The 24,701-nt window shown below is 39.0% G+C and overlaps 3 protein-coding genes across 3 annotated transcripts in view; 1 reads left to right on the top strand and 2 right to left on the bottom strand.

Annotated features, from left to right (window-relative positions):
* Positions 1-7,462, bottom strand: part of LOC113090827 (collagen alpha-1(XXVIII) chain-like) — a 29,630-nt gene extending 22,168 nt beyond the window's left edge. Inside the window, exons 1-9 of the mRNA XM_026256438.1 lie at positions 7,323-7,462; positions 6,173-6,738; positions 5,368-5,388; positions 5,065-5,124; positions 3,934-3,987; positions 3,811-3,855; positions 3,684-3,710; positions 3,531-3,575; positions 3,400-3,444 (exon numbers count right to left, since the gene is read on the bottom strand). Coding sequence (XP_026112223.1) covers positions 3,400-3,444; positions 3,531-3,575; positions 3,684-3,710; positions 3,811-3,855; positions 3,934-3,987; positions 5,065-5,124; positions 5,368-5,388; positions 6,173-6,738; positions 7,323-7,443 — 984 coding nt within the window. The 5' untranslated portion in view covers positions 7,444-7,462. The remainder of the gene's footprint in view (positions 1-3,399; positions 3,445-3,530; positions 3,576-3,683; positions 3,711-3,810; positions 3,856-3,933; positions 3,988-5,064; positions 5,125-5,367; positions 5,389-6,172; positions 6,739-7,322) is intronic.
* Positions 7,463-11,291: 3,829 nt separating this feature from the next.
* LOC113090826 (replication protein A 14 kDa subunit-like) lies at positions 11,292-12,254 on the bottom strand. The gene is made up of 4 exons (XM_026256437.1): positions 12,043-12,254; positions 11,758-11,832; positions 11,570-11,678; positions 11,292-11,485 (listed from the first exon to the last, which is right to left on the bottom strand). Exons 1-4 carry the CDS (start codon positions 12,139-12,141, stop codon positions 11,403-11,405), a joined length of 366 nt encoding a protein of 121 aa, XP_026112222.1. The 5' UTR covers positions 12,142-12,254; the 3' UTR covers positions 11,292-11,402.
* A 561-nt stretch (positions 12,255-12,815) lies between these two features.
* Positions 12,816-24,701, top strand: umad1 (UBAP1-MVB12-associated (UMA) domain containing 1). The gene is made up of 4 exons (XM_026256410.1): positions 12,816-12,948; positions 13,210-13,297; positions 20,931-21,016; positions 23,999-24,701. Exons 2-4 carry the CDS (start codon positions 13,219-13,221, stop codon positions 24,275-24,277), a joined length of 444 nt encoding a protein of 147 aa, XP_026112195.1. The 5' UTR covers positions 12,816-12,948; positions 13,210-13,218; the 3' UTR covers positions 24,278-24,701.

A 24,701-nucleotide genomic window follows, 5' to 3' on the forward strand; every position in this document is an offset into this window, starting at 1 on the left:
GCTCTTTTTCTGTTACGGAGGCCAGCAGAAGGGAAAGGCTGTCTCCAAGCAGAGGTTATCCCACTGGATAGTGGATGCTATTGTCCTGGCTTATCAGACTCGAGACCTGCCATGCCCCCTAGGGGTGAGAGCTCACTCAACTAGGAGTGTAGTTTCCTCCTGGTCGCTGGCGCATGGCGCCTCGCTAGCAGACATCTGTAGAGCTGCGGGCTGGGCGACACCTAACACATTCGCGAGATTTTATAATCTCCGTGTAGAGTCCGTGTCCTCCCGGGTACTCGCCCCTTCGGGCCAGTAAGGACATGCTCTGTGTCAATCCGCTTGCTGCGCCATTCCACTCCAGAGATGGGGACTCGAGTTTGAGACTCGGACTCGAGTGCGACTTAAGTCGCACAAACAGTGACTTCAGACTCGACTTGAGACTCGTCCTCGAAAGACTTCAGACTCGACTCGGACTCGAGCTCCGGGACTCGTGAACAATGTTAATTTTTAGTAAACGTCAGATGAGCTCGCTGTTAGAGTTGTGACGTTCGCGAACGAACCGATTCTTTTGAACGGCTCATAAACATGAACGATGGGAGCCGAGTCACGGCTGGAGGGGAGCCGTTCTTTCTGTCGCTCTTTTTTCCTATGCGTGTTTCAGAGCGCGTGTTTCATACAGATGCACACAAATGAGCTCCTCCGCGAGACAGAAGAGTTATAGGGGGAGGGGCGCACCCAGCGCAGGCCAACCCTTTATAGCGTGATGATATTAGTTATTAGTTGTGAACGCATCCTTCACGTGAGTACTCCAGTGGAAAAAAACCTGCGTGCCTCTGTCATTGATTGGGTAGGAGCGGAGCCATGACGTTTTGCACAGATATTCATTGCAGCCCACTTTGTTATTGTTCATTGACTTGAAGGGGCTGATGTCCTATTTGCAAAGTTTACAGTAGTAATAGTATGTAGACATTTCCATTTTATTTATTCTAATTTTATCTACTTTAAATATTTTTGGTTCTCTATCAAAATGTTCTTGTGTGATAACAATGTTCTTGTGTTGAAGTGTTTGTAGTAAAAGCTGTTTTGCACAGAAATTCATTGCAGCCGGCTTTGTTTTTGATGTTTATTTGTGAGTAGGTATTGTATGAATAACATAAGTCAGCGTAGCTTTGTTCATTCTTAAGCCAGACAAGAGGTGTGCAGCTATACAGCCAGGACAGACAGAAGGCCATTACTGAATCCATAAATGCAAAATGCAGATATTAACTTAAAAGTAAAGCATTCTTGGTGTTTTTGTCATGTTGCAATAGCCTGTTTACACTGATTATATACCAAAATCAAAGTTGATATTGTATGCTAATAAATAGAGTTGTCATAATAACATATTACATGCTTTGAATTCCTTATATATAGCTATGCAGTGTTCTAAGCAGCTTGGATGGGTCGCTGTACGTGATGCAACATTTATTATTACCAGAGACTTAATATAATAAAGAGACTTGAGACTTGACTTGGACTCTAGCTCAGAGACTTGAGACTTGACTTGGACTCTAGCTCAGAGACTTGAGACTTGACTTGGACTCTAGCTCAGAGACTTGAGACTTGACTTGGACTCTAGCTCAGAGACTTGAGACTTGACTTGGACTCTAGCTCAGAGACTTGTGAGCATCTCTGTTCCACTCCGCGGACTGGATGCGTGCGCTATTCCCCTCAGGTGAGTTCCTCAGTCCTCCAGCACTGTTGATGTCCAACACTTGCGTACATGCCCCTTGGTCAGCCATGTGTGGGACTAGGTGCCTCCATGTGTCGTGATTCCCCTTTCTGGGTAATCCCACGTGTGTATGTCCACAGTAAGTCTCTCCGTAGCATGTGTCTTTCCCTTGGCAAGCCCCTTGCCAGGTCTGTCGTTGAAACTTCCACCCTGCGGGCTGGGTACCTCAGCACCTTGGTAGATACCTGCCTTCTGTAAGTCCCCCCACGGGCAGGCAGCCTGCTAGAATATGTCCAGCTGGAATATGCTACCCAGTGTTTTCTGTGCGAGCTATAGGCCCTCACTCGTGCTGGCCTCACGACAGGGTGCTATCACTCACACGGGTCGCTGGAAGACAGCCATGTGGCGTTTTGTAAGGGACCCCATTCGTAACGTCGAACGTGACCGACTGAAAGGAAACGTCTTGGTTACGTATGTAACCCTCGTTCCCTGAAGTTATGTATGTATTTCTATCCAAACAGACTGAAATGCAAATATAATGTACAGATATTGATTGCATTATTAGTCGTTTTTTATGATAAAGAAAATTACACATTAACACTAATCACTACATCTGTTTAAATTTATAGACCATGACCCAATCTGATCACATTGTTTGTCAAATGTAGCAAATGTAGCAGCTTCACAAAAACTGAAACAGACAAAGATTGCTCTGCCGTCACTTATGAAGTGTTTTCAATGGACACATGACAGCCAGACAGATTCCCCGTCATCAGAGAAAAGACTGTGTGGGAAACTGAGGCTCTCTAAATTTGAATCGGGTCAAAAAGAAGGAGGCTGCAGTCATCACACCGAAAGCACAGGGACAGACACTGAAGGAGGAGGCCAGGAGATAGTAACCCCTGTCCTTATGCTAATCCAGAGGAACAAAGACTGCTGTCAGAGAGGAACAATGGCGTGTAGGCCTGGATTCACTGCTTTAGCTAGTTACATTAGTGTAAGAACAGCACTTAATCCCTCCATCACATTCCATTAGTGCAGGGACAGGAGAGGTGTCCGACTGTGAGCCTGATAAGTTCTCCACTGTGCTTGGGAGGTGTGTAACCCTTACTTCATAATAACATAGTTTATAACAAGGTTTTGCTATTCTTCTGTCTGTATGCTTTTTGATTTATCATATTTTCACCTCAAATTCTCATTACTGTGATGCAAAAGCTCATTGTCAGTATTGCAATACAATAACAAAGATAATCCTATATGGATGCAATAAATAAACAAATAAATAAAACGGTGTAAATGAAACACTATCATGAAAGGTTGGGGTCAGCAAGATTTTGTGTGTGTGTGTGTGTGTTTACTTATTTTTTACAATTTCTACTGTTCACCTAATATTGTAAAATATTATTACTATTTCAAATTCTAAATGAACTCTAATATATTAAGTAGTAATATTAATACTTTTAAATATAATATAATATTTAATATAATAATATATTTTATAGTAAAAAATCATTTTTCAGAATTTTTAGCAGCCTTCAGTGTCACATGATCCCTCAGAAATCATTCATATAATAATACTCAAACAATTCGTTTTTCTACATTACAGTAATGAGAATAACTGTCATCAGTTGATGTCACAATGCAACCAATCTTAATGATAAATCGAGGTAAATCCATGTATATATCACAAACTTGATGAAGGCAACCTGATCTCCTTGTGGTCCTCGTGGTCCTGGAGGTCCATCCGGACCCTGTGGGAATGAAGGACAGGATCATTATTACACACTGTGAGCCACAAACAGACCTGAGATCCAGAAAATCATTTCCTAAAACCTACTTGATCTCCTTTCAACCCCGGGGCGCCACATTCTCCTTTCCCGCCCTACAGAACGGAGAGAGAGAGTGAAAGTAAGTTTCATTGTCCTGCTGTCTGATATCATTTATAACACTTCACCATCCGGCCGTCTCCTGGGAAATGCAATCTACGAGCCTTTTGTCCTTTTAGTCCTGGTCTTCCCTGTAACAATGGAAGCATGCACTCGATCAATCAGAGGCTCACCAATGAAACAAACATACAAATAAAAATATTTTAGAGTTAATATATCAGGATATAGTACCCTCAGGCCCTCTAATCCTGGACGTCCATTTAAACCTGCCGCTCCCTATGGATAAAACAGAGAAAATCAAATACAATCGGATTTGAAAACAAACTTCTGATATGAAAATATGAAAAAGCTTACTTTAGATCCTTTAAGACCAGGAGGCCCATCAAATCCTGGATCACCTGGTTTACCCTAATATTTACAAGAAATTACAGAATGAGCAGACAAAATGATCATTTCACTTATACATTTTTAAAGAAAATTTTAAATACAGTTTTCTATGTGCACCTGGATAATATTCATTGACTAGTGAAAGATTTCCAATTAAGCTCTATACGATTCGATGGATTTGACCTAAGCATGAAATCTGCACAGATTTCTGAGAATGATGAAGTATTGATGTGAAACATTTTGTTTTGTTTTGTTTATCTCTGCATAATCCGCTGGTCTTGATCTTTAACCCGTCTGTGAAGCACATCTGAAGCACAGAGGGGCCCTGGCGAAAGCTCCAGCACCTGCTACACTTACAGTGTGGGAAACATTTCCTAGTTTTTCATGTGCCGCTCTTGAATCCACCTGCTCTGCTCTGGCCCTAAACAAGAGCTTTCTGAGCGACGGATTTAAACACTTCATCAAGCACAGCTCAGAGAGAGGATTACTGCTGTTTTACACTTCTCAAACCAGTTGAACTTTGTTTGTTCATGTGCACAGATCAGACCGGGCTCTAAGAAAAATAATTCATTGAGCATGTTATTTTTTATAATCATTGGAGTAGTATTATAATTGTTATTAATATATAGAATTCGTTTTTTTTCTGTTTTTAATTTTAGATAAAGTTTTAGTAATTTTGTTTTGTGTTTGTGCCATTTTTATTAGTTTTATTAGTTTATTAGTTTTAGTTATATGTCTGTATAGTTTTTGTTTATTTTTCAGTGTAAGATTTAGTTATTTTAGTACATCAAATTTAAATGAATTGAGAAATATTGAAATAAATAATGAACTGCCTTTAAATTAAAATTGAGTGTTTACTGTTGTCATTTTGCATTATTCACACACTGTTTTTTATTTAATACTGTAAAGTTGCTTTGACACAATCTGTATTGTTAAAAGCGCTGTATAAATAAAGGTGACTTGACTTTAAAAAGAAGTTAACTTAATTACAGATAATTCATGTTGGTGCATGAATTGATTCTGAATAAGATTTTACTTTTTTTTTTAAATGCAGAGAAAATGACTGTACAGATAAGAACAGTGTTGATATAAACTCACTGGATTTCCGGGTGTACCTCTCTCTCCTTTTTCACACTGGCAGGATTTGGGTTGTGGACACTACAACAGAGAGAAAAAAAAATCCATTAGAGATTAATAATATGCCATCACTATATTACAGTGTTTTTAATGAATTAGTTAGACTTTATTTTGTAGTAAAATAATTCAAACTCAGATCAATATTCTTAGTGGAATATGATTGATACAGTCAGCTGGTATTTATAAAAAAAAAAAAGAATAAATAATCCAATCACAGATCACAAACTTCTACACTTAATATTTTTATGAAAAAGCTGTACTCACAACTGTGTTCGTAAGTTCACTCTGTAAAAGAGAAAAGAGAGCATTGTAGACTGAACTGAACTAAAGTGCAAACCATTAACAGATATATATTTTTAGGGGACTGTGATGTTTTGTGGTAATTACAGTGGGGAAAATATTTATTTGATCCCCTGCTGGTTTTGTAAGTTTGCTCACTTACAGAGAAATGAAGGGCCTGTATGCATAGAGACAGAACACCAACCAAAAACAAAACCAGAAAAACACATTATATAAAGGTTAGAGATCGATGTGTATTTCAGTGATTGAAATAAGTATTTGAATCCCCTACCAACCATCAAAAATTCTGTCTCCCACAGTTCGGATACATGCCCATATGGATCACAGATTAGTCCTGCCACTTTAAGAAGTTACTCTTAAAATCACCTCATTAGGTATAAAACACCTGTCCACACAACCTGTATCATCCATTACAAGCTCTCTCAAGACCATGGGCAAGCTGTCAAAGGAGCTGTCAAAGGATTTCAGAGACAAGATTGTAGATCTGCACAAGGCTTGAATGGGCTACAAGACCATCAGGAAGAAGCTTGGTGAGAAGGAGACAGGTGTTGGTGTGATTATTCGGATATGGAAGAAATACAAAACAACCATCAATCGATCTCGGTCTGGTGCACTGTACAAAATCTCGCCTCATGAGGTAAGGAAGATCATGAGAAAGGTGAGAGATTAGCCCCGAACTACACGGGAGGAGCTTGTTAATGATCTTAAGGCAGTTGGGACCACAGTCACCAAGCAAAACATTGGTAGCGCCCTGACTCTAAACACTCACCAGTTCCCTGAAGAGCTTGTCGTCCAGCTGTGGGTCAGTGAGGCTGAACAGGTGTTGCTGAGGAGGTGCGCTGGCGATGGACCTCAGTCTACCATTGTCCTGCTCGTCTCGTGTGGATCCCGACAGCCCAATGACAAACATATGGATGTTGTGGTTCTTGGCATCTGCGGCTGCAGTTACAGCACTGGGGCTGCGTGGGTGGTCCACCCCATCGGTCAACAGAAGCGCTGCTCTTAAACTGCTGGGCGACGTCTGCTGGTTGAAGAGCTGAGTGGCGTTTGAGATGGCGTAAGCTGAGTAAGTGCCATGGCCGATGTAAGTCATCGCATCCACTCGGCTGTGGAACACGTCAATGTCCTGCCAGTCCTGGAAGTTGTGCTCCACTGAGACAGTGCTGCTGTACTGCAGGAGGGCGAGTCTCACCCGCAAACGCCAGCCGGACACCTGGAGCTGCATCAGCCTGGTGCTGAAGCGCAGGACAAACTCCCTCTGCATCTCAAACAGCTGCATCGTGGCTTTCTCTGAACTGTCCACTAAAAACGCCAACTCCACTGGACAGAAGAGAGCTGCAAGAAAACACAGTTCATATATTAGGGTAGACAGGCAGAAAAAAAGAGAACGATTGACAGACAAGTAGAAAGTCAGACAGACAGAAGAGAAAGATGTACAGATAGACAGAAGAAAAACAGATAGATAGATAGATAGATAGATAGATAGATAGATAGATAGATAGATAGATAGATAGATAGATAGATAGATAGATAGATAGATAGATAGATAGATAGATAGATAGATAGATAGATAAACAGTAAGGTAACAAGACAGACAGACAGAGAGACAAAAGTTAAGAGGGACAGACAGACAGAATACAAAGAGTGTCAGACAGGTAGAAAGACAAAAAGACAGATAGAAAGATGGACAGACAGACAGAAGACAAGGACAGACAGACAGGTAGACTGGTAGAAAGATGGACAGACAGATAGACAGACAAGTAGAAAGACAGACAGGCAAAGACAGACATACAGACAGGTAGTAAGACAAAAAGACAGAAGAGAAAGACAGACAGACAGACAGACAAAGATGGACAGATAGACAGAAGACAAAGACATTCTTACAGACAGACAGGTAGTAAGAAAAAAGTGTTTCTTACTTTTGACTTCATTCGTCACGACACTGTTTTCAGGCTTCTGTCTGTTTTTTCTTCTGTTCTGGTTTCTAGCACTAGAGGACAGTATCAGCAGCAGGACACACAGCATCACACCACACTGCATCCTCCCTGCTTATTCACCACCTCTCTACAAACCAATCAGACATGTATGAAAATGATGTATTTCTCTGTTGGCATCCTCATGACTAGCTATATTAAGTCCACTATCCTGTGTCATGGTAGTCGGACAGACAATGCAAACACAGAATAAATCTTTCATAAAAGCAGTTAGCCAGGTGATGCTGTGTATTGCATAATTTTAAAACAAATCAAGTTTTTTTTCATAGGCTATGAAAACTTTTTATTTGTGGTAAAATCACTGTAATGCATAGTCCTGAACATAGTTTTGCTTTAATAATCACTGTCACTATACTCCATAGGGAAACATAAGTAGGTTTTCAAGCCATCTCCACTACAATTTATATATCAGCCAATCTACATAGAGTTTATAACAGTGATTAAAAGTGCATTTAAATTAGTCAACCAATTAAACTGAGTGTTTCAAAACGTTACACCTGGACTCAGGCTCTGCATCTGAAAACTACATTTTGCCTGTAGAAATGCTGAGGGGTCAAGAAGGGCAGATCCTATGAACTATCCTGAGGCTGTCATACAAAATCACTTCAGTTTGACACAAGCATATTACTGCTGTTTTTCCACCGGATTTTACTGGGAAACATTTTTTTTGTTTGTTTGTTTTTACAATTGACCATAGTCTTTATACATTTATTTAAAGTTGGTTTTTAAAACTTCTCCAGTGCTGCTACAAATATTAATAATCATATCAACAACTGCAACACATATAACACGTACAGACTATCTGCATTCTTGTGTCCAACAAAATAACAAATATATCATGAAAATGTAAAACTAGACATTGATTATTTCTTACCGGAATGTTGACTTCTCTACTGTCTGTCTCTTTGATAATCCAGTGCAATCATTCGGGTCCGGTTACATCCTCATGGTGTGTGAGGCAGAGCTAGAGGCAGTCCAGGCAAAGTTTCATTGAAGCCAGGCATATAATCTGTGAGTGATGCAGTGACACCCTCTCTAGACTCTGTCAGAGCGCTGTGTGCCAGTATCCTGACAGTAACCGGCTCACTGCTCCGGGACTCACAGAGTTAAACCCTCTTCTGTCAGAGGTTAAGGGAGGACGATTATTCTGACAGCTTTGATTCCCGTGCTCCTGTCAAACATTTCTTGTGTGTCTTTTCAAACAATAGCCCACAGACATGTGTAAAAGTGACTGGAAAAAGAAAATAAATAAAGAAGGGTGTCGAATTAAATTGCATTACTAATATAGTAATAATAAATAGCTTGTCTTTAACTTTATTAAAACTGTGAGCAGATGGCAAGATAGAAATCTGCAGGTCTAAACTGGATTTCTGTCAGTGTCCTCAAGCTAAAAAAGAAAAGGTCTCTTTTAGAAACAGCAGCTCCCTCTCACCTCAAAAATAACTTTTTGATATAACTTTTGTCATGAAATGTTTGAGTCAAAGGTGAAAAGTCTAAAACTCTCTGTTACCTTAAAAAGAGCTATTTAGACCTGATTTAACCCATGAACATTAGTTTTGTTGGTTTAAATTGCTGTACAGGTTCAGTGACCTGGAGATAAAACCATTTAGAAAACATTTTACTGAAAAAGGTTAATTTACTGAAGATTTCCTCCAAATATGATAAGTCCGTTTGTGCTGATTTCAGTGACAGTATGAGCATGACATGCGAATTTCTTCTACAAATTGTTTCTGGTTGATTTTGACAAGTTTGACAGTTCCTCTCGGCTGCGCTACTTTACGCCCCATTTTTCATTTTTTTAATGATTTCGTTCTTTCATAGAGTCACCAAATTGAAGTAAATTCCAAATCTGCTGCCCGGGGCACGTTAACGGGAGTCATGGAAATGAAAAACGGTGTGGCGTTTTAATCATTCTGTGCCTTTAAGCACTTGAAAACCAACCCAGAATGAGCTTCAACTTCAACTCGTTGTGAACTTCAGGTGCTGTGGCATGGCACTAAAAGATGGCCCTGGGAATTTACACGTGACCATGGTGCTACTAACAGTTTCTTTAACCCATTGTGCTCGGGTGATGTGTTAAACATGCAAAGCCTAAGTCTTCCTGAGGCAGTGAGTAGCTACATCCACAGAGCAAAAGATCTGATGAAAACACTTAGTGTAAACACAATGCTAGAGGATGAGTCAGAAAAGACCATTTTAGAAGAAAAACACATTATGAAGCATACCAGATACATTCTGTCATGCATGCTGCATATCTTATTTAAGGCAAATGGTCATTAAAGGCACATTTTTTCCCTAGATATTAGTACTAATAAAATATGGCTTTAAGATAGCTGTAGATACTGTGTGAGTGGTACAAACAGCACTTTGTCTGAACTTGCAACAATATAATGGCAGCTGCTTGACCTCAGGCAACTCCTCACCACACCATTGAGCACAACACAGGGCACATATTGATCATCATATAAACATTACAACATCTGAATGCATCTTTTAATCTAGTGGCTTTTATCCTGATGGAGATGGTTTGTCTTGTGAAATATTGGAGAGTTTCTCCACATGATAACTACAACTGACTGCTTGAGGCTTATACACCTCGTCCTGACACTTTGTCATTTATTGATTGATGAATTCCGTAATGGTACAAGTTTTCTTTCTTTCCATAGAAATATTAGCCTCCCTCACACTTAAAGAAGAGCATTCCAGGATTCTGGTTTTAGTTTCCCATGAGTGTCAGCAGAATGAAACACTGTCCTCTGTTCACTGTTGTGAAGTAAGACCATACGTTACACAATCTGTCCCTTTCCATAGTCCATAAACCATAATGCTTCGTCCAGTGAGAAAGTCCATCCCCTACTGCCCTCTCGCATCAAAATCATCCCACATATTTATTAAAAAGTTTTTGGCAATTCTTTTGCTTGAAAACTTTAGCTTGATCTCTGCATATTTCCCTCCTCGTTCAGAGTTTTCAGAGGAGAAAGCAAAATGGATAGTGGGATTAGCCAGAAGCAATGCTTTAAAGTTAAAATGTCTTAATGTTCTTAAGACATTAACTGTTGGACTGGGGTATAGTGTGGATTATTGTGATGTTTTTATCCGCTGTTTGGACTCTCGTTCTGACGGCACCCATTCACTTCAGAGGATCCACTGGTGAGCAAGTGATGCTACATTCCTCCAAATGTGTTCTGATGAAGAAACAAACTCATCTAGGCTACAAATTGGATAGACTAAAGGTCAGTACATTTTCATTCATGACAGATTTACATTCCATTTAGGTTTTTTTTTCTGTGGAAATCCCGAGAATTACTGAAAAAAAAGTGCATTTTAACTCAGAAGTCCTTGGTTTTAGAAAACTATACTAAGATACCAGTTTAGTTTTTCACTTCATTGCCATCTAGAGGTGGAATATATAAACAAAAAAACAAAATGCACTGAGAATAGTATTGAATGAAATAACAACAAACTAATTTTCCCTTTAAATGTAGATGGAGTAATAACAAAAATGATGTCTGTAGACCAGCCTAATATATAATTTCATTCATTAAAATGTCTTAAAAGCTAAACACTTTTGACCAATACTGTGTTACTTGCAATATGCATAACTTGGGAGTAATACAATACAGAAAACTGTTCATATAAACACAAAACTACATCATAACACTCCCACCCTAAAAAATAAATAAAACCCTGTTTTACAACTAAAATAGATAGACACTTCATTTAATTATAATGGTGTCGGTGTGTTAGATATTACAGATGAATTATGAGAAAATTTTAGATTGCTTACATTTTGCCTCATGATCATGCTTTGCTTTATGATAAAAAAAAAAAGAAAAAAAAAAAAAAACCATACTGACAAAACGGTAAACAAATTCCAAACTTATTTGGTCAATGTATGGTCAATAATGTGATTTATTTCAAGTAACAATAACAGAACAATAGTTTACAAACACAGTAAATATCCAATCATCCAGAAACTGTAAAAGGCAAATAAATGAGTGCGGTTTAGCCACTTAAAGACACCTCGAATGGGTAATGCTGGGGAAAATCATGGAGAACTTTCAGACCTTCGTTGTACAGCTCCAGATCTGCAAAACAAATGAAGACACTTTACATCCAAATGCATGCATTGACACAAAAATACAACTCAGAAGCAATATAACAATGTGTACCGAAAGAGGTTTTGTCCTCTCGATACGGAGTATATGAAACAGCCATAACTGTCCCTTTGTTCGACACCGTCCCAATAACCTCCACAACCCCACTCAGCTCTTCGTCCAGCTAAACGGGAATGAAGAAAAGAGAAGAACAGTTTAATGAACAGCAGTCAGACATAGAGAGAGCTGATCTGATCACTCACTGGATCACTGAGCTCCACTGAGGCAGACTTTCCTTCTCCATCTGACAGAGTAAGAGCCTTTCCTGATGGATGCACCTGTCAATACACAACACAGAAATCGGGTTTATTTTGCATTATGCATAATAATTAACCTTAATAGGCTCGTTTTGCAGTTATATGATAACACCTTCACCCATGTTTTTCATTCTATACAGTCAGAGGGCTCAGTACAGAGAAAATACACTAGCAAATGTTCATCGTTTAATACATGTGTATTGGTGTATGATAGTAAGGTTAGGTTAATACCTTTTCTAAGCGTCCAACGAAGCAGACTGCTCGACCGATGTATTGAGACAACAGCGACGCGTTGATTCTGGGCTTCGGAGATTCGTAAACGCCTGACATTGTGGGTTTTTATGGCAAAGCATACAAGGAATAAAACGCAAAAGGACTCCAGACCAGATTCGCGGGAAAACTCAGAGCAAGTGACGTATTCCCGGTGACAGCATTTCCGTTGCGTCAGAGAACAACGTTAGAAACAAATTGCCTGTTGACTATTAGTTCCTAGTTGTGGTAAGTCTGAATCATTTTCGCGAATCGGTTCTTTTGAACAGTTCAAAGAACGGTGTTTTTTTTTTTTTTTTTTAACCAAGAAGTAACTAAGCTATAATGTTTCATAAGTCAATTTATCTTCATGGATTTGGTATTTTACCAAAATGAGACATTCTCACTATCAGCTCATTGTACTTTCGGTTCATAGGGGGTTAATGAATCGCGATCCACTCGAGACCTTCGGTTCTGCATTACAGATCACATTATACAACAGATCAGTTGTATATACTTTTAAAAATAGTTAATTATACTTATTTTGATTAATAATAATTGTAATTGTTTTTCTAATCAAATATTTTGCAAATTATGTTGGCACCACACTGTGTTTAAAAGGGTGCTAGTAAATTATGATAATAATAATAATGATAATAATAACAATGATAATAATAATAATAATAATTATTATTATTATTATTATGTTGTTGTTGTTGTTTTAGCGTTTTTAAACCGAAACTAATGTAATCTCTTCCTTCTTTTGTTTTCACACGGAGCGAAAAAGCAGTCGGACTCGGCGTGGAGAGGACTCGTAAACAAAACTTCAGTCGAGTAGCTCGATATTTACCACAACCAAAGACGAATATTATTACTCTATGGTTTGATGTAAGATAGTAATTGTTTTAAAGAGACCGTTACTGTTGTTGTTCACAGTATTTCAGCAGCCGAGCGCGTGACTGTAACGCTCGCTGACGCGCTTCTTCTCTCGAGCTGTCGAGGAAAACTAAACTAACTCACAGCGCAGATCTCAGCTAAATATAATATACAATAAATGCTAGAAACACACCACGCTCGCTCGGGGTTTGAGTTCATTCAGAACAGATACGTTAGATTTGTAAAACTCTATTGATTTCTGACTCTCAACAGACACCGAAGATGTTGAAGTTTTTCGGATTCAAGAATGATGGAGCCAGAAAATCCTCTGAGAAAGAAACTGATGGATTTGTCATCATTGGTAAGTTTGATCATTTTTAGAAGTATCTATCTATCTATCTATCTATCTATCTATCTATCTATCTGTCTGTCTGTCTGTCTGTCTGTCTGTCTGTCTGTTTGTCATTCATCTCTCTATCAGCCTATTATTCTTATTTATTTATCTTTGCATCCATCCATCCATCCATCCAAAATATTGGCATAATCAGAATCGTATCTATAAATCCAAACATTAATTGGTTCGAAATAATCATCCACAAGAGGGCAGTATAATTCAGTCCTCCTCACATGTAGTGTGAAGGCTGTAGTTTCTCTCACTGTAGATCCCATGCTTCATGAAGTGCAGGATATGTTGACTGATGGCTCAAGACCAGATTTGAGGAGCTCATTCCATGTGCCCATGTAGTTTGGGGAAAAATTGTGAACCAGGGAATGGAAAACTATTACTGAATATTTGAGGATAGATGGATGATTGGCAAACTCTACTAGTTCTCCAATTTTAGGCTAACCATTCTGTGAGAAAGCTTTGGAAATGAACAGAGAAGTTAGAAGGGTAATTTAAAGCTGACGTTTATTCGAAGCTGCAGTTTTGGATTGTCACTTAACTCTTGTGACACTAATCTTAACTGGTTTTAAATGACTGTGTTTGCACTATTGGCACGGTTTTAGAAAGGCTACAGTGATGTATAAAAGAGTGTACACACGCTCACTTTCTGAGTTCATATTGATTTTACAGACTGCATTTGGATATGGGACTAAATATACATTAAATTATGATTCTTCTTTATTTATTTTCCTTAATGCAAAGTTGCAGTATTATAAATTATTTATGAATCTCTTAAACATTGTTATTCTGTTGGTTTTTGAGTCATAATCTTCCAAGTACTTTCCCAGCATTTCAGGTTCATTTTGTAACCAGGTGAATTACTGTTTTGGTTTCTGTAAACTCTTTTATTCACTCTTCATCGTGGGTTTAAGCAGAGTGCTTGGCTACAGGAACACAACCCGTAGATGATGTAACATTGTGTAATTAAACTGCTCCAGAGTGCAGCATGCTTCATGTGTCTTAGTACTTCAGGGTAGAAATGAACTCAACCCTAGTATGACTCCAGAGCGACATTCAAGTGCTCTGGCTCAACTGGAAGTGGATGAAATGGGTTCCTCGGGCTGATAGGACACTTGTTAGTCCTATTTTGAGTGCTAAAAATGGTTACTTCCATATATGGTTTGGTTATGAAAATGAATTGACCACCTGAAATTTATAGGAGGGTTTCTGAGATCAAGTGGAATCTCAGTTGACACTTGTTCGTCATTGACTTGTGTATCATCAGGTGCATGTTGTGTGAGCGGATCGCCTCCAGCACACTAGACCTTACCCGTTTGACCCGCTTTGTGGTTCAGTCCGGGTAACAAGGTTGCGGTGATTTTGCTGACAACTCATAAGGGAGACAATATAGGCTTACGTTGCATTATTTATCTGTGCCACTGATCCGCTTCTCTTGGGGAAAGAAATTCCTTGCTTTTGACTTTGAAGTGCAAATGAAACCCCATATGTGATTTGTGAAATGGCAGCGGTTGTTGTAAGAAATTTTGGAGCTTAACGAAGTTTCAGATTGTTGTGTTGCATGTTATAGCCCATAAAGTCATAAAGCACTGCATTCAGCATGCAAATTCATGCATTTTATCCAAAACTGGCTCTGATCCAGGACCACCCTGTTTGTGTAAAATTTGAATATTGAGAGCCAATAATGACAAACTGGACAGTACAAGGAAATATTAAGAGAGAGTTGAAATATTCATAAATGAGTGCTGTCAAAATTAGCTCGTTAACACATACGAATAATGTGTTCAGTTTAATGCGTTAAAAAATTAATTAACGCAATTAACGCTGGGGCGGAGCTATGGTTGGCCACCGTACTCACAGCTGCTGCTTATGTCTCTTTTATTCTTGACAAGAATTGTGTTTAATTAAGTGTAGTTCAGACTACACAATTCACTGTGAGTCACATTATGTGACTTTGACTTCTAAATAGGGCTGCAAAGGGGTACATTTCTGGAAACTTTCCAGAAATCCATGGAATATTCCCCAAGTTTCTGGAATGTTTCCCAAATTTACTGGAAAATGTCCACCTTTTTTCAACCCTACTTCTAAAGTCCTGGATCATGAAAAAGAAACATGTCAGACTACATCATAAATACAGGAGTATAATTGCCATAGCTCCATGAACATTTACTCAGTAGTAAAATTCCACATAGCATTGTCTCTCTTTCGTTTTGGCATGTTTGTAAGCAATTATGAATGTGCTGATGTGCAGTGATGTGCGCTGTAATATATTACAGAGCACATGAAACTACGAGCATGCTGTGATGTCGTAGTTATGTCGTCAGTTAAGTCAAGAAGTTACCGAAAAGGCGATTACCGTATTTTTCTGACTATAAGTCGCACCTGAGTATAATTCTGAGTATAAGTCCAAAAATATTGCAACAAAAAAAAAGTTCACAATACAACCTAATTTGGTCCCTTTCTGTGATTCTCCATGGCATATTTGAAGATGTATGTAAGCAAAAAATAATTAATGAATGAATAAGGGGCCGTTCACATATCGGGCCTAAAAACGCGTGGAAAACGCTAGGCGTGCCGCTTTCTCCTTCTACTAGATGCATTTCAAAATGGCAATCCATATACAGCTATGATCAGCTGTTCCTTCATCTTGGCTGAGCTTTCAACATTGTTATGGGAAAGGATGAAGCTGAATGTTTAGTTCTTGTCACATGACCTGCGGTGCGCTTGCGGCTCTCTGAAAAGTTGAGATGTTTTTAACTTTAAAAAAACGGGTGCGTCGCACTGCGTGTGCATCGCGACTGCGTCGCTTCCCTTATGCACGCCTACATTGGAAATAATGAACTTGAGCGTGCAAAAGACGTGATATGTGAATGGCCCCTAAGGCCGGCGACACACTGGATGCATGGCGCAAGCGTCTCAGCTGCGTGGCGTGTCTGTTTTTAATTCGGCTCCCATGTTAACAGGTTAGAGCATGCAGACTGCCCGCAGCTCGAGCTGCGCGGTAAACGTGTGCATGCTAGAAATAGGACCGACGCCTATTTTTCACGTGACACGCGTGTGTGTCGGAACGTTTCAGCGTTTTCAGAAGCGTTATGTTTATATGTCATTTTGTACACAAATACATATTAATTCATGACATTTTGATATTTGAAAGTCTGTAGGTTGGCATAAATTCAGGTATAAATGTAATTTAAAAAATAAAATAAATTATTATAAATTTTCAAATATTGCACCTGTCAAACATACTCCATTTTGCCGTCAATACTGTTGACGGTGTCCTATGAGTAGGTGTGTAAAAAAATTTTTTTATTTAATATTGTTGTCATGAAGACAAGAGCCTGGTTTTTCGGCGGCCTCCCTCTATGTTAAAGTTGGGTCCGAGTCCACCTTTGTCGAGTATGAGTCAAGACCAAGTTCTTAAACATCAAGTCCAAGTCTGAGTCCGAGTCCAAAAGGGGCCGAGTTGGACTCAAGTCCGAGTTCTTAAAGGCCGAGTCCGAGTCGAGTCCGCCCGAGTCCAGAAAGTTATTAAATTAAAAAAGATTATAAATTGGTATTGAAAATGTTTACATTCTATTAGTATTTTAACCTTTCAACCCATTAAACCAATGGCAATATAAAAATGTAAGAAAAAATACCACTGTTACAATCTAGTCTTTGCCATTGAACATTTTTATTTTATGTCAATAGAACTAGTTTCCTATCAAAAAAGTGCATGAAAATACAAATTAACCTGTTTTATTATTGTATCACACTATATTGTCCTCCAGTTAAAGCTGACAATTATTTTAAATTTCAATTATTTAATGCCTCTCTCCCACATTTGACAGAGGTAAAGTAAAGCCAATGAGGAGATCCTTAATGATGGCATTATGAATTTCTTGTTGTCTTGGAGAACTTGCATCATAAAGATGCACTGCTTGTTTGGTCAATTCCGGTCTTGCAAATCCTACAATGCTGAGCTGTGCAGCATCTGTTGGTTGCTGCTGCTGTCTTTGGTACTTGGTTGCATCGGTTTTCGGATCACCAGTACACTTAACCAAAAACTGTTTCTTTCGGATGCGTCCGATTCGAGAACCGAGCAAACCGAGGAGCTGATGATACAGCGCATGCGTGATTCAGCGTGAAGTCGACTGACTCACATCGCGTTTGAACCGAACTGATTCTTTTGCTGATTGATTCTGTGCTAATGTTATGAGCGCGGGTAAACCGAGGGCTTGAATGACGGGCAATCTGGTGAAACTTAAGTTAATTTAATAACAAAATACTTTGCAATGGTTTATGTATAGTAAGTAGATCATGGTTTCTGTGCTGATGACACCCAATTTATTTAGCTTCTTCATATCTTCAAGACTTAAATCCTCGTATGCACATTATTGCTGTTACTGTATTAGGGTGCGTTGTTGCAAAACTTAATTGTAAACTTTTCATGATTATGAGGTTTTTAACTGACTGAAGTTATGATTACTGACTTTATATATTTGAATGTTTGATAGACTTGACGCCATTATGTCATCGCCAATGACGTCATTACGTCGAGTGTAAAAGAACCGATGAACCGTTTTTTTCAACCGGTTTATTGAATCGAACCATCCGACAGAACGCGGAAAAGAATCGAACTTCTCAACACTAATCCACATTGATATCCAGTGAGTGATGTGTGTGTTTCGTCTGCAAGCATAAGATGATATGCTACTGCTGCCTGCCGGTGTGGTGCAGTAAAATGACAGAAGGGAAGACATTCATTAATTTCTCATCTGTGTTATGCTGGTTTTATTGTTACTCATGACGTGTACTCGACTGTACTTGGAATATTTTTAGAGTCCAAAATGTTCAAGTCCGTGTCAAGTCAGAGTACAAATTCACCCGAGTGCATGACAAGTCCGAGTTCATTCAAAATTGGACTCTAGTCCGGACTTGAGGCACGCTTCTGGTGTGTAGAGACACAGAAAACATGAAGCAGCCACCACGCTTCTGGCATGCAGCAGAGACGCCACGCAGCCAGTGTGTCACCGGCCTAAGATCTGCAGTCTTCTACAGTACTTCAAATATACCGTGGAGAATCACAGAAAGTGACCGAATTGAAGAACACTGTTGCAGCATCTCTCAAGCAACGAATAAACACAGCTAACTTGGAGAATGCAGTGAAAACTCCTCTTCTCGCGTCCGCCCTAGACCCTCGGCACAAACATCTCAGGTTTCTCAATGAAAACAAAAGAGAAGTAAGAAAAAAAACTATTTTGAACATTATCAGAACATTTTCCTTGAAGCGAGTGGCGCGGATGCAGCCGCCGTCACCAACGATGAAGAGGATGCAATGCCCACTCGTCGGAAAAGGCTGAGCCAGTTCTTCAGCGATGATTACAGTGTCCAGCCGAGACGAGTGGAAACAGTTCTTGCTGGAGACAGGTATTCCACCAGATGAGGATCCCATTCAGTGGTGAAATGAATACACAAAGCGCTTCACAAAACTTATTCGCTTAGCACACCGTTATTTGTGAGTCCCGCCAACGTCTGTGCCGTCAGAGTGCGTTTTCTCCGTTCTCTGTCTTTGCCTTATTGTTAACAGACTAGGAACCGACTTTCCCCGATCATGTTTACATGCCGTGTTTCTTAACAACAACATGTAAAGCAATAGAAAAAAAAGCAAAAAAAGATTTGCTTATATTTAATCATTTAGCAGACGCTTTTATCCAAAGCGACTTACAAATGAGAACAATAGAAGCAGTAAGGTCAACAAGAGAACAACAACAGGACACAAGTGCAATGACAAGTCTCAGTTAGTCTAGTATAGAATGTCTAGCCAGGTTTTTTTTTTTTAATGAAGACAAGAAAAAGAAAAGTGCTAGTATTAGTTGGTTAAATGCTGTCGAAAAAGATGAGTGTTTAGATGTTTCTTGAAAATGAGTAAAGACTCAGCTGTACAAATTGAGATTGGGAGGTCATTCCACCAGCTGGACACTTCTCTTAGTTCACTTGTCTTAGTTCATTTCTCGTAGTTCATTTCCCCGGGTTCATGTCAAATTAATTTTGATAAATAAGTCGCACCTGACTATAAGTCACAGGACTACCCAAACTATGAAAAAAAGTGTGACTTATAGTCCGGAAAATACGGTAACGCTGCCTTAAAACTTTGCTTGTGTAAGTATTTGATATAAATGAGTCCGATTTAAGATCATGTCTGAAATGCAGTGGCTTTTAAAACTGTCCTGGAGCAGCTGAACTGTCTCTCTCATCCAATACACCTGCTTCAATCCATCAGCTCATTTGTAGAGACTTTAAGATCTGACATGGGTCAGAAAAGGTAAAGAGTCGAGGGAAAATACGATGTGTGTCAGATCCACTTCATGTTCAGCAGCAGCAGCTCTTAAAGCAGAAAAATTATGTGAAAATATTTCCATTTCTAACATTGTTGTTCGATTAGGCTTAATATTCTACTCTAATTACCAATTTACCATAATTAGCTCTGGTTGAATGAATTCAATGAACATCATTTTACAAATTCCTGTTAGATATGCACCAACATTTTAGAATCTAAAAATTATTCAGTCAAAATGAAAAAAAAAAAAAGAAATCCTTGCCCGAAACAATGCCATTTCTTTGGCTAAGTTAAAGCAGGTAAACATTTTAGTCATGTTAACAGACCTTACTGTGACCAAAAATTATCCTAGAGTAGTAATAATTTTTCATTTAGTAAGAAACTAAATGAAAGGAGGCTTTATTTTTTGGAAAGAGATTTTTTTCGGCGCAACACTATTTCCTTTTGGTATGGAAGGTCTTATAAGAAATTCACACAGATAGTATCTTGCAGCAAATACTATATTTATTAGCATTTGCAGATAATAATTGTTTTCATTGCAACCGATTGTAACATTTGAGCAGTGTAAATGACATACCTCTAGCAGGAACAGCTACCAGCAACCTGCACTGTGACCTGGTGACCTCCAGTGATCAGATCGCTTTCAGTTTTGATGCACGCCAAACAAGCTTGTTCCCAGAACATAAACAATGGATACCAGCTCAGGCGGGCTTCTTTACATCATGCATTTAGCAGAAGCTTTTATCCAAAGCGACTTACAGTGCATTCAGGACATACATTGTTTTACTAGTATGTGTGTCTCCTGGGAATTGACCTGTTTGTGAAGTGTTGGTAATAACAGGGAGGAGCCGTGGTGTGTGTGTGTGTGTGTGAGGGCCCCAGAGATGAGCAGACGCTCACCAAGAAGGAATCCCCATCTGCAGCTCCACACAGGGAAGAGATGTCTGTATATATCATTAGTCTCTGGTTATGAGTCCGAGCTGTTGCAGGTTTCTGTCAAGTAACATCGCTGATTGTGGCTGTAAGCACCCAGATGGACTAATGCTTCATAATCTGGTAAAATAATCAGAAAAGTACCCTGTTAAGTGCAGATAATGCGCATTAATGTCTTGGCAGCGAAGGAAAATCGATTATCCTTGTTGAAAATCAAGCCGTGAAGAGTCTGTGATTGGCTTTGGGATTCGCTGTGTGCTGAATAACATGCCTTTCTTCTCGGATTGATTTTAAAACTATTCGTTCGTTTTATTTGATGAATTTTTTTGTTTTTTTCAGGTGAAACTGTTGAGGAGCAGAGACAGAAGGTTCAGTCCATGAACACCGAGCAGCCCGCAACAAATGTAATAGTACAGCCATCTAAGGTGAGTGTGTTTCACTTTATAGAGTGATCCAATAATGCTACGCAATGATAGCACGACAACAAATATCAAACATTTACAGTTATTTGATATATATTTTGATATACGTTATCCTAAGCAGATAGCAGTGTCTAAAGAACTATGTTGTTTGTGTATGGTCATTTTTAACATATGGTCAATATAAAGATGTTGTTTGGAAAAATCTGCATAAAATGACTGAATAGTTATGTTTCCATCCACCCTTTTTATGCAAACTTTTGGATATTGCATTAAAAAACGCTGGATGAAAACACCAAGATGTGCATGCATTCTAAAAGATTATATGCAATAATATTTTTTTAATTCGATTCGAAGACATGCACATAAATTGCTATGTGAAAAAAATGAATGAATAAATTCGTCAGTGTGCATCAGTCACATGACTTTCCCTTAACAGATCATGTGACTGGATAACTGAACTAACCCGTGCCTAACCATCATTTTAAGCAGTCATCAAAAAAAACGGCATCCAATCGCAAGATAACATGACCGCGATTGTTATTGCGTTTCGTCTGGTCCAACTTTGGATGGAAATACATGCTTGTGAGAAGAGATGTGCTGTCCTTTTCTAAGATCAAACTTCTGATTTTAACGTGGCGAAAAATAATATATAATATATATTAAATAAATAATATCCAACATTCATTGCTTTGAGCAGTGTATCAAGTGACCTTTTCAGACTGATCCTGAGCAGAGTAATTAAATCTTAAGGATCGCTTATAGAGTAATCTGTGCCTGATTTCCATGTGCTGGACGCGCAACAGCCCTGAAGAGAGGGGAAGAGCCCCTCGAGTTGCGCTGGCCGAGCGGGTGTGTGACAGGTGCCAGATGGCAGGACTGAACAGTGCCAACATATGCTGCTGCCATTCAGCAATCTGTTCCACAGCACTGCCTGGAGACATATGGCTAATGAAAGACACCCAGTCTCACTCTTTCTCTTTCAATAAGAGGGGATTTCGCAAAACCCAAAAGCCTGACTTTATTGGAGTTGCTGGAAAAAGTGGGTTTTACAGGTGGACAAACGCTGTAAAAAAGGCCTGACAATTTGCAGGTAGATGCGTTTCCAAAGAATTACTTGGGCGAGTACCCAAGAGGTCACACAGTTCCTGAGTCACAGGTACATTGGCCACAAAAACTGCACAGTGCTTTAATGTTAAAGTTACAGATTTGAAGCAAAACAATAGTTCCTCCAGCAACCTGTCAGCAATCAGCAAACAACACTGATCTGACAATCCAATCAGTTCTTAATAGACAAAACCAGGTTTCTTGTCTTTCAAAACTGGTATGATTAACTTTCCTTGAAAGACAAAAGCAGATTTTATACAGAATGTCTGAGCTACTCGTTTGCATTCAAGACCAGGAATTTCAAAACGATTACATGTTGAATGAATCAAATTTTAGTCTGTTTCTCACACATATGGTTTCAGACCACTTGCAATATAGTGCACGACTCATATGGACTGGATTTATCTGCTTTTTATCCTGAGGTCTTGATGGCTTTGTGTCACCACATTCATTATATGGATGTTCAGAGGTCCACCTCATTCAGTTCAGTTAGTGTTTTGGGTTTTTCTGCTTCTCCCTCCATGTGCTATACCAGTCTCATGTTTTAGTAAGGAACTGACATTAATAGATTAATATTCCTTGTCTGAAATGTGTTTGGCATTCATATAAGAAAACAGGAAAGGTAAGGGTGAAAAACCACTTCCACAACTCTGATAACCAGATTCTGTTTACTGCGCCAGACACACCGGCTCAGGTCCCAGATATGAACGGAAAGCTTTGCTCATATAATCAAACACAAACTTTTGTGTATTTAGTAAGTTATTGATCTCAATTAATAATGCACAGAAATTACAATGTCTCTTATTGGACTCATTTTTTGTTAAACTGTCTATTTTACAGTTTAAAAAGCTGTTATAAAGTTTGGGGTCTGTAAGATTTTTGTTATTTATTTACTTATTGAAAGAATTGTCTTATGCTCATAGAGGCTGTATTTATTTTGTCAAAAAAAAAGTGGCATTATGCAATAATAAAATAACTGTTTTCTATTTTAATACATTTAAAATTGTAATTTATTCCTGTGATCAAAGCTGAATTTCCAGCATCATTACTCCAGTCTTCAGTGTCACATGGTCCTTCAGAAATCATTTTAATATGATGATTTGCTGCTCAAGAAACATTTATTTTATTATTATCAGTAAAAAACAGTCTGAGCATGATAAAAAAAAAATGAATTCAGGACTTTTTGATGAAAAGAACAGCATTTATTTGAAATAGAAATAGCTTGTAACATCATAAAAGTCTTTGTCACCTTTGATCAATTTAATGCATCCTTGCTAAATAAAAGTACAGTACATCTTCCAAAAATCAACAATTAAAAGCCATAGAGAACAAGTATGTTTTCACGCGAGATTTAAAACATCAACTGAGGGTGCAGATCTGATGTCAGCTGGTATTCCAGTCTTGGGCCAGCGACGGAAAATGAGTTTTCATGCGAGTTTCTGGAACTGAGAACAAAAGTGCGAAGTTCAGCTCTAGTTGTGTTACAGTATGTGACTTCCTTCATCGTGAAGTTTCAGTGCTGTAATGAATCCTCATCCACCTCAGACAAGACCAGGTTTCTTTCTCATCTCTGCGGCTGCAGGCCTTGGTCTTTTTTAGGAGTACTGGTATGAGCCAGATTTCATAGATCACAAAATAGTTAGTCTAACTAATAACAGTCCTAAAGAAACTGGTATCAGGCATATCATATCACCCAGCCTTGATGAAAATGAGTACAATCTGAATTTAACCAGCATTAATGAGGATTTAAAGAGCTAAGGGCAATTTGGTAAATACACAATAGTTGAGTCACACATGCAGTGATGAATATAATAACAGTGCTGCTCCCCAGCAGATCCGCTTTCTCAGTTTTCACTGCAGATTCTCTTTCTTTTTGTGCAGCCATCCAGTGCCGGGAAGAGAGGAATTACAGAGACGACTCAGCCTTCCTCCCAACCCACGTCTGCCAAGATGTCCTCAGAAACACACGCTGTAGACGCCACCCCGGCCCTCCCTGAGCTTCTAGGAGACATACCTTTCACTTTAGCCCCACACATCCTGGCCATGCAGGCGGGCCTGCCCTTTGCCACAGATATCACCTTGCCTCACAACATAAATGACAAACTAGCCAACTTTCGTTATGACTTCACCTTGGAGAACTCTGTGCTTTGTGAGCCGTGACTCTTTGCCCCTCAGTTATATCACTAACACGCGGTGAACTATGAGCCTTTCCTTCTCGAGATTCTCTAACCGTTTGCCTCTTAAATAAATGAAGATCTAGTTTAGCTGACGAAAATCAGTCACTAACTAAATGGTGTTGGGCTCAAATGAATATATTGTCCTTTTTAGTTTAAATAGGTTAGCATCAAGATGGTTTACAGTCTCTCAGGATCTAGCACTTAATTTGTGTGAGATGAGTGTTACTGCCTTGCTTTAACGCAGTAGAGGAGTATTTATAAGATGACCCGGGGCTTTCCGTTTTTCAAATGTAGTAAAAAAATAATTACGGGTGTAAAATCGGTGCAATTTTGCATTGTGGGTTCCTGAAATAGGGTTGTTTGGGAACTGCTAGTAGTCGCATGGGGCTCTTTGACGTTTCAGACGT

The sequence above is a fragment of the Carassius auratus genome, unplaced genomic scaffold (genome assembly GCF_003368295.1).
Source record: "Carassius auratus strain Wakin unplaced genomic scaffold, ASM336829v1 scaf_tig00214021, whole genome shotgun sequence".
Lineage (NCBI taxonomy): Eukaryota > Metazoa > Chordata > Actinopteri > Cypriniformes > Cyprinidae > Carassius > Carassius auratus.

Bases quoted from the DNA above. Each gene is read 5' to 3' on its own strand.
- umad1 (XM_026256410.1), top strand. From the start codon at position 13,219: ATGTTGAAGTTTTTCGGATTCAAGAATGATGGAGCCAGAAAATCCTCT. The intron at 13,298-20,930 runs GTAAGTTTGATC...TGTTTTTTTCAG, and splicing joins TGATGGATTTGTCATCATTG to GTGAAACTGTTGAGGAGCAG. The intron at 21,017-23,998 runs GTGAGTGTGTTT...CTTTTTGTGCAG, and splicing joins TAATAGTACAGCCATCTAAG to CCATCCAGTGCCGGGAAGAG.
- LOC113090826 (XM_026256437.1), bottom strand. From the start codon at position 12,141: ATGTCAGGCGTTTACGAATCTCCGAAGCCCAGAATCAACGCGTCGCTG. The intron at 11,833-12,042 runs GTATTAACCTAA...GTGTATTGACAG, and splicing joins TCGTTGGACGCTTAGAAAAG to GTGCATCCATCAGGAAAGGC. The intron at 11,486-11,569 runs GTACACATTGTT...TTTGTTTTGCAG, and splicing joins AGAGGACAAAACCTCTTTCG to ATCTGGAGCTGTACAACGAA.